Genomic DNA, 9,264 nt, shown 5'->3' on the forward strand with positions numbered 1-9,264 from the left:
GAAATGAGAAAGTACATGCTTTGTTGTTTGGTGTTACCCCACTCTTTATAGGATTGGAGATGCAGCGGTTTTAAGTGGAGAAAGAAATGAGAAAGTACATGCTTTGTTGTTTGGTGTTACCCCACTCTTTATAGGATTGGAGATGACAAGAAGGTTTATGATTGTTTTGACCTCAAAACACAACAATTCCGACCAAGAAAGAGCAAGTCCTCTCTACATATTTTGACAATCATCTGGGAGCGTTGATCCAAGTCTTTGAAGGTGAAAGGGCCAGTACCAAGGACAACTCTGCCATCTATGTGGACCCCACTATCCAACCTATGAAATCAACCTCTGTCATACACTTCATACATACCAGATGCTCAATTGAATTACAGCCAACATACAACCTACAAACTCATACATACACTTGGGAGTCATTGTATGATGTTTTCAGTTAGTAGTTGATTTCTCTATTTTACAGGCTTTTTCTTCTGTTGTGCAGGCCTTGGGCAACATGCCGAACATTGCCAAAACTTTTAGGAGCTCAAATGTTGTAGGGGATATCAATTGTTTGTACAGTCCTCCATTGCATTTCATAAATTGTATGGCCATCGACAAGTACATTCCCTGTACAGAGCACGACATTCTCCATGCAATGATCAAGTTATACTTGATAAGTTATACTTTTATTTCCAGCTTAAGAACCCATTGCCAATTTCCAGCTAGCCGCACTGAACACTCCATGTTCATGGCCTTTAGTTCAAGGGCTCTGCATTCGTACTTAATGTGAACATTCACAGTTTGATCATGATGTTCAAGTTGCAAGAGAGAGCACAAAGCAAATAGGACCTTCCTCTTCTGCTCAGCCACCAAATGTATGGAAAATTTTCCCTAGTATTTTACATTATGTATTATTCTTGTTCTTTGCTTGTCAACTAGGAATCCAACTTTCCTTTTTTGGGGGGGTGATATTATTTGTAATAATTAACTTATTATGTGTTGCCATGTATTTTTATGCTCAACTATGTGTTAATTACTTTTCAGCTTGTGGGTAGTCATTTGGAGTTGGTGTAAGTGAATACCAATGATTGTGTTCTATTTGGCAACCAGTGGAACTTTGAATAGGCTTTTCCGAGTCAAGGAAGGCAGTTTAATTTGGTATAAGCTTCCATGATCTACATATACATACACAAACCCTTCTAAATGAATCTTCAATTGTTTTATCTTTTGTTACTCTATCCAGTATGTTAGATTAGTTTCCATTATCGTATGCACATAATAACTCCGCTAGATAAGGGTAAACAATAGTTAGTTATGTGTGTTGAGGAAACCTTAACCAACTCACCTGAACTTTTGAAACTCCCCATAACGGTCGCATTTCCAAGTTTGATGTTTCCTGCACAATACCTCTTGGCAGTGGCTCACTGCCATAAGGGTGATGCCTTTGAGTTTGGTCCTACATAATCAATTTAACAAAAACTTCAAAAAACAGTTTCTAGAGCAAAACATTGCTAAGATCACTAAACTAACTTGTGTCAAGCCAACCCATTGTTTGTGGAAAAAACTATATTTTATTTTAATGTGATTCCTCTTTATGATAGTATTTAATCAAACATGCCCAAATAAATCTACGATGATAACTTGCATTTCAAAATCTTTCCTGTAGCTAAAAACTGCGATGCAGCCTAATCCAAATTGCATAATAGATGAAATGCAAGCCAGCCATTATAATCTGATAAAGAGAGTCATTTCTTGAAGAAAACAATCAAACATCTCCAAAGAAAACACACTGCATAAAAAATACAAGCATAAGAAACATATCAAACCTCGCAGCCCTTCTCAATGGTGCTGTGTAAAGAATAGGAGACTCCCCATCTTGATGCTGTCTGCAAAACTTTTAAATTCTCATATTACATTTACTGTTGAAAATACTTCAACATATTTAATATGAAAATTCAATGGTAAGTTCCAAACAATAGATTGAAAAGTCCATAGAGATAAATTTCAGGACTCTAGAACTGAAGGATTTAAGCACATATTCACCACAAGACTTTAATTTAAATACTTCTTGATTTAAAGTTTGTAACAGAAAAAGGAACAGAAAACAAACATACCTCTGCATAGTTCTCACTAATAACTACACTGCAAAGGAACAAACCTAGCAGTGTTAGAACTGCCACTGAGATAGCTTTGTTCCAATATATTTTCCTCCTTGTCCCCTCACTTAGCAGTGAAGCATCAAACTGTCAAAACAGACAAATACCAATATTTTAGAACAATATAACAAAAAAACATAAGACTGCCACACAGTGAAATGTAAATTTATCGTATTGAAATGTATGTGCCAATAGTGTATACAACCAATACACAAAATGTAAGTATGACTAAAAGAAGTGTGTAGGCTAATGCACGATCAATTTACACAAAATGTAAGTATGACTAAAAGGCGTATGTAGGCTAATACAATGTCAATTCTATAGAATTGGAATTTGTAAGAAGTTAGTTCGTAACTTGGATTGTCCGAAAACCTTATCATCATTTACATAGTTTTACAAGTTTAATTCTTGTAAAAATTCAACTGGAAAAAATAAAAAGTTGGTCCTCAATTGGAATCATCAGATCAGAAAAGCCTTGTTCTATCCATAATCCACAATGCAAATAATTCCTTGATTACGATGAAACATGAGAAATAAGACAGGCATTTTTGTATAAAATTTCCTAATTTAATCTCAATGATAGTAACCCTGATTAAAACGAATCCACTGTCCTGCATCAGCATGTCATTCAAAAACTAAATATTTTAACATAAATATATCTTAAGATTGAATATAATTCAGAACAAAATTAAACAGTTTCTCATCAAAGTAAATTAAATATCGACATCAAGCTTTTCATGTCAGTTCTTTGTTGATATTTACTGCTACCAGTTTTTTAACAGTTAAATCTAATGGAACATAAAGGATCAAATAAAATCAAACAGGTTCCACACAACAAAAATTAGGCTTTTTAATTAAAAAAAAAAAAAACAGATAGAGCGTTTCAGCTTCTAAAAACATTTGAACCTTAGAACTTCTAAAATACCTTCCACTTTTGAATTAAATATTCCAAATGAAAGCTGCCAACCAAAAAAAAACGCCACGGAATCTTGGATTTATCATGGATGATTTTGAATGTACTATTCTATTTTAAACCTCAGGTTAGTAACTATCATTGCACACAATAGTGATATTGACAGCTGTAGGCTGAGAACAAAGTTCATATGAGTTTGAGTCAATTAGAAGTAGAACCATATAAACATAAACAAATTAGACTTGATTGATGTAGGAAACCACTTCTAGTTTTTCCATGTTGAACCAATCAAAAGAGTTGTTACAAAAATTGTGACCTAGAACCAGCTACACAAAAGGTGGCCTTGGAGTGGATTCTGAACTACAGGCAAGTGGGAAATAGCTATGCAACTACCAAAGTAGCATACTTTCATTTCAGCAATAATTCGACGGCCAAAATAATCATCAATATGGTACCACAGATGCTGCAAGCTGTTCAATACCTTAAGAAATGCAATAGGCAGTTATAGAAATCAAGGAAGTTGCCAGTAGTAGGCTCATCAGGAGGAGCTGCTAAAAGAACTACCTAAAGAGGGAACATTCAGGGGTATGTCCTCTATCTGAATATATAGGTAGCCAAATAATTCTTCCGGTAAATTATTACATAGAAAAACCAGTTGGATTTTTAAGTCAATTGCTAGAGCCAATTAATAGAAGAAGCTGAGAAGGAAGAATAAAATAAAGAGAGTCCTGTTCATGGGATTTCCTGTCCTAAACTCTCAGCTTCCAATTGCTTCAAAATTAAGTGGAACCCTCCTCCACCAACGGGCATGTAAAAATTGAATTTGAGTGGCCTCTCCTGTGGAAATCCAGGATCCTCTGGTGCTGACTGCCTTCTCAGGAACTCTAGGAGTAACCTGCTTAAATCTGCCTCTAATAAATTGACACCAGGTAAAAATAATGAGGCAGAAGTTGAAGCACTCCTACTCAGCTTATAATTGGTGAAGTCATGTACCATAGATAATGTTGCAATAGAAGGGGACTCAATGGCCATTGTCTAATGCCTTAGGAGAAGATGTTCTACAAACTGGAAGATTAATATATTGGACATATTTCTAGCTTCACCATCAACCATTGCTGTAGATAAGGCAACAAGGTTGCTGATCTCCTCCGTATTAATCAACATGAAGATATAACCATTGGCTGAAATGCCGATTTCTGGCCAGACCTCCATGGGATGTGCAACTATTAAATCACCACTATGCAACACTCATCATTATGACAGATGCATGCAATGATAGAGGGACAAGGTCACTTGCATCACCTTCCATCTATAGTTTTCTGTCCAGACGGTACTTCTATTAATGCCATGTGATTTGAGAGGCTTTTTGAAGAGATTAAATCTGTTATTCTTTCCTTGCCTGCTTGACTCAAATTCTCACTTCCCTGCCCTTTGCAGTCCAAAGAATGGATCCAATTGTACAATTGGGTAGTAATCTCAGGCAAATAGCTTTCATACGAGAAATAAACCAAAAAAAGAATGAGAAGGGTCTTCTTCTTCTAGGTTGGCAATGTTCTAGAGGCTATCCAAGAAGTTTTGGGTCTCGACTTCATCAAAGGAACAGCAAGGCATCAGGTTGACACTGATATTTCTTCTACATTTGTTGGCAACATTCTTATTATCACAGTAGGCAAGGAACTAACAAAGGCATTAGAGATTTTATGTCTGGGACAAATTCAGAATCAATTTGAATGAAACAATTGATAAATCAATCCTGTCAAAGTTTCCTCAATCCCAAACATAGGCTCGGAGTTTGGGGGTATTGCTTCCATCAGACTAGCCTGTAGCATCGAGTCCAGGTTGTTGGCTCTATTCAAGGTGGTAGCCATTCAAGGTTTCCTTAAGAGTGTAACAGAATCATACAAACCTTCCATGGATGTTATGGTCCCCTGTGCTCCAGAAAAATCCTCTCCTCAGCAGAACCAATTCAACATGGTGAATGCAACAAAAGCCATAAAGTTCTTGCAGAGGCATGCTGGTCTGGTATAATGTCAAGATGGTTCTTATGGTTCTGAATCCATTAGTGTCTGGTAGTTTCACCTGTTTAAATGCTGGCAGGTTTTTTGGAATATATGGGCATGGGCAGCCTATGCAGAATATACTTTGGTAATTGTCTGTAACAAAGATTTCCATATAAGTCTGTCAGTCTCTTTAGAAGTTGAAAATAGCAGTTGATCATAAGATTGATATGTCTATTGGCTAAATAAGAATAACTTCCAATTTTGTAAATCTAGTCTTCCTAGCCAATAGTCATGGCAGGATTTTTTATGTAATTTCTCAAAATGAATAAAATGGGAGAGGGCCTTAGCCGTCACTTGATTAATTGAAAAAAAAAACAGAACTAATGACAGAACATTTTCACCAATTTGAAGTTTGGAATGAGCGCCTTGCATTTACCATCCAACAGGTTTTAGCAGTTAGAATGTGATTATGTTATACAAGGTACAGGTTTCCATCGAACTGGGTTGTGTTACAAAATCAATCAGGAGACAATAAGTTTTTTGTGGGAGTAACAGTTTCTGGAGTTAAATTGTTAAATTAAGTGTCGAAGTGTGCTTTATTTCCTTGGATTTGGATGATTCATTTCTTGTACTACACATAGCTTGCATGTGGAAAGTGATTACAGAGTATTAAAATTTGACAATTTTTCGCATATTTCTGGTAAGATTTGTCTACCATTTGTATTGTACTCATATGTCAACTTGCGTATGTTTGTCAAATTGGTGTGACTTGGTAGAAAGACTATAACTAAGACAGATCTAAACTTTGAACGATTTCAAGTTTTCGACAACTTGCTCTTGTGTAGTTTGATTCAAATTCCGTATCTATACTCTTAGCTCATAAATTAATATCAATTATCCCTGATTAGTCTCAGTAGAACAAAATCCTACATTGCTGCAACCTTGATTCTACGGCAACGACTATGACATTAGTTGCACATTTCCTTCTCAGTCGAAAGTTCAAGTGATTAAATTTTACCATGGCATGTCAAATTTCATACCATTATGTGTGCTTTTACAGTAAGAGACAATATTTAATTGAAAGCCTAGTATGCCAAAGGATCTTATGCAACGGGCAGTGGTATTAATAACTTTATAATACTGACAGCATGAGAGACACTAGAAATTGAAAACAAGAAGAAAGATCATTGGAGTTGAAGGAAGTTATACTGGAATAAGCATCATTATAAAATGGCATTGCCAAAGCTGTACAAAATTTCAAGTTTAGTAGTGGCAACATAAAAGACACTAGAGGTAGAAACGGGAAGAAAGAACATTGGAGTTGAAAGTTGAGGTACTCGAATAAGCATGATCGTAACATGTCATTGCCAAAGCTCCAGAAATTTCCAAGGTTTATGTAGTCTGAATTTCATCATGTGTCCTGTTTGCTGGTCATAAGTCACAATAATATTGAAGTCTTGAGCACTTCCCCATGAACTATCTCACCTCTACTGATGATTATGATTGTTCCAGTTGGTGACCAGGTTTTGACTATACTAAGATGTACCAGAACTCAGTGAAGTGAGCTCTTTGTCTACCTGGCAGATCTGATACCAGGAGAGGTTAAACTCATGCCCAGTGCACAGAGACACGGGGGCTGTAAACTCAACAAGATCTGATCTTGGATCATTTGCAACAAAACAAGGCTGCTTGAACGTTTGATTTTAACACAGCTGTGATAAACGTAATGCTAGTATCATTAAAGTTGGAGGTTTGAAAACTAAAATTTTAACCAAAATCAGAGCCCCAAAAATACTTTCTTTGAAAAAGGAGAAAAATAAAAATTTTAATCTAAAAGAAGTAAATGGAGCACAACGAACACAACTATACTCCAGCTAATCAATTGTTCTGACGAGAACGAGATAAAGACTACTCACAAAATGTCTAAAGCTAAAGTTTCCGGGCACCTTCTGCAACCAGCTCTTCAGGTCCATCTTCCATACAAACCTACACCGGCCCTCGTACAACCTTTTCCATTCGTTCACTCTCGCAGCCACGTTAAAAATCTCACTTGGATTTGTAAAAGAAAACGGCTATGCGTGCATCCCTCTACTTCTTACATATAAACTTCAAAAGAAACTCTCCAACGTCTAGTCCAGACCACCTGAAATTAACAAATAAATCAGTAAGCCTCTCGGCCGTGGCCAAGGCATAAAAAACAGGTAACGAACGAGAACTGCAAGATAAAAGAGAAGCATGCGAAAAATAATTACTGCAGAGACAATGGATAGTATGCCAGATACGCAGATAAAGAGCGGAGCTGCTATTTATGATTCAGGACGCAAATATTGAAGGCAAAACAACTTCAATAAATTTGAAGTCAACACGAGTTTAAAGTTGATATGAAATGTCACAACGCGGTCACGTGGTAAGAGCCTGAGGCTGGCTTTCACGGGCGAAAGTCAATAAACAAGTGACTAATTTAAGCTCAAATTTGTTCCCAAACACCCCTGCGGCTTGGAATTAAAGGCAAACAAATCCAAGATCGTGGGGAAAATGGCAGAAATTTAGCAAATTTAAGAACGCCCGACAAAAGTAAAGCCCGCAGCAAGTGCAACCGAAATAAAATCGAAAGAGCAACGACATACCAGAAAAAGGCCACCTAAATGTGTTGAAAATGTGGCGAAATTTTCTACCAACCATAAAGATCATATGCTGGAACGTGATGAATTATGGATTTCAGTCTGTCAAAAAAACTTTAATGTGTCTCTCCACGGACTCGATCTTACGACCAAACCCTCGCGGAAAATCACGTGCACAGAGTAGTCTTCAGATATGAACTTTGAAGTGAGCGTCACGGACACGGCACACCTTTTGTTGAGAAAAGATGTAGATATGAAATTGTTCTGGCTATTTTTAATTCTTGTCTGAAACACAAGGCAGGCGTTTTCATGTTGGATTCTCTCGCGGGATAAAAATGGTTTGTATAAGCATCTGTCGGGCAGTCGCAAGTTTGACAACTGCGCTGAATTTTTGTTTAAATTTGATGGCCGTATGAACATTTTTATCCTACAATTTGAGGAGCTTCGGTGACAAACGCTCGACCGTCAAATTTAGGCCGATTTCTCAAAGCATTCATTGGCTTGACGATAGTGGCCCACCTATAATTTACTAACTGTAACTGCACTTTACTATACTAACTTTGATGTATTGTACGTCTCGGTCTAACTTGTATTACAAACAAAATCAAGTCTTAATTTTGTTAATGCTTTTTCGCAAAGTAAAAGCTTTTTTGCTGTGTCTTTTTTTGAGTCGCAATTTCTTTCAACAATATTTTTGTTAATAGGTAGAGATATTTTTGGAGGGAAGTCAAATTATGATATTGTTGGGAGGATTTAAGTGGTGTGGGTTTGTTTTATTATGTTGAGAAAGTCTTTCCACATCTACATAAACAAAAAAGAATGGGTAGTTACAACCACAAAAACATATTGTATTTAAAAAAAATATGGAATTCTAAGAGTCTATCACCTCATGTTGGTTTAAATGTCAATCATTTCATCCATAATTGCAAGCATATGGTCTTACGGTGATGAAAGACCATCTATTTTATCTACACTACAGATATATTTAAATCAAATTGTAGCATTCTCTTATTTCTATTATGCAAGTAATTTGTTTCGAAGATATTTTGTTAGCATTTTCAATAAGCTGGCTTTCAAAAGAATATTTGTTTATGTTATAAATCCAATTTTATTTTCTTTCATAGCAATTAAGGAGTGCATTTTCTTTGCAAGTTCAAGCGCAACATAATATCGGGTTACTTGAAGCTATAAACTACATAAATTGATAGTATTCTTGTAATCACATCCTCAACCATATATTATATCTACAATATGTATTAAACATAATGTTTCCCCTTTCTAACCTAACAAATTTAAGCATAGTCCAAAATCTAAAATGATAAACTTTAACTAAAACAACATATTCCAAACATTAAATTGTACTTAAGTCCATATAATGATAATATATGCAACCCATGACTGAGACATAATTTTAAAAAAAAAACTATGAATACTCGACCAACATTGAAATATTTAGAGGTTTTATTTCAAATGTGTTTGGATTCCTATAAGTGGATGCACAATTGATTTGAATCTATCACTTCTCCATTGAGACATTGTTTGCACAGACAACATCATTCACTAAATATGATACCAATTGATCTCATTAAGTT

The 9,264-nt window shown here is 35.8% G+C and overlaps 1 protein-coding gene across 2 annotated transcripts in view; it reads right to left on the bottom strand.

The window, feature by feature from the left end:
* LOC131076126 (uncharacterized) overlaps positions 1 to 8,013 on the bottom strand; it is a 68,402-nt gene extending 60,389 nt beyond the window's left edge. Inside the window, exons 1-5 of one of the 2 annotated variants that reach the window (XM_058013183.2) lie at positions 7,679 to 8,013; positions 6,968 to 7,194; positions 2,097 to 2,225; positions 1,809 to 1,868; positions 1,328 to 1,438 (exon numbers count right to left, since the gene is read on the bottom strand). In XM_058013183.2, coding sequence (XP_057869166.2) covers positions 1,328 to 1,438; positions 1,809 to 1,868; positions 2,097 to 2,225; positions 6,968 to 7,024 — 357 coding nt within the window. In that variant the 5' untranslated portion in view covers positions 7,025 to 7,194; positions 7,679 to 8,013. Of the gene's footprint in view, positions 1 to 1,327; positions 1,439 to 1,808; positions 1,869 to 2,096; positions 2,226 to 6,967; positions 7,195 to 7,303; positions 7,619 to 7,678 lie in introns of those variants that run through there. The other variant, XM_058013184.2, reaches the window with a different exon arrangement.
* Positions 8,014 to 9,264: the final 1,251 nt, after the last annotated feature.

Source organism: Cryptomeria japonica, chromosome 10 (genome assembly GCF_030272615.1).
Source record: "Cryptomeria japonica chromosome 10, Sugi_1.0, whole genome shotgun sequence".
Lineage (NCBI taxonomy): Eukaryota > Viridiplantae > Streptophyta > Pinopsida > Cupressales > Cupressaceae > Cryptomeria > Cryptomeria japonica.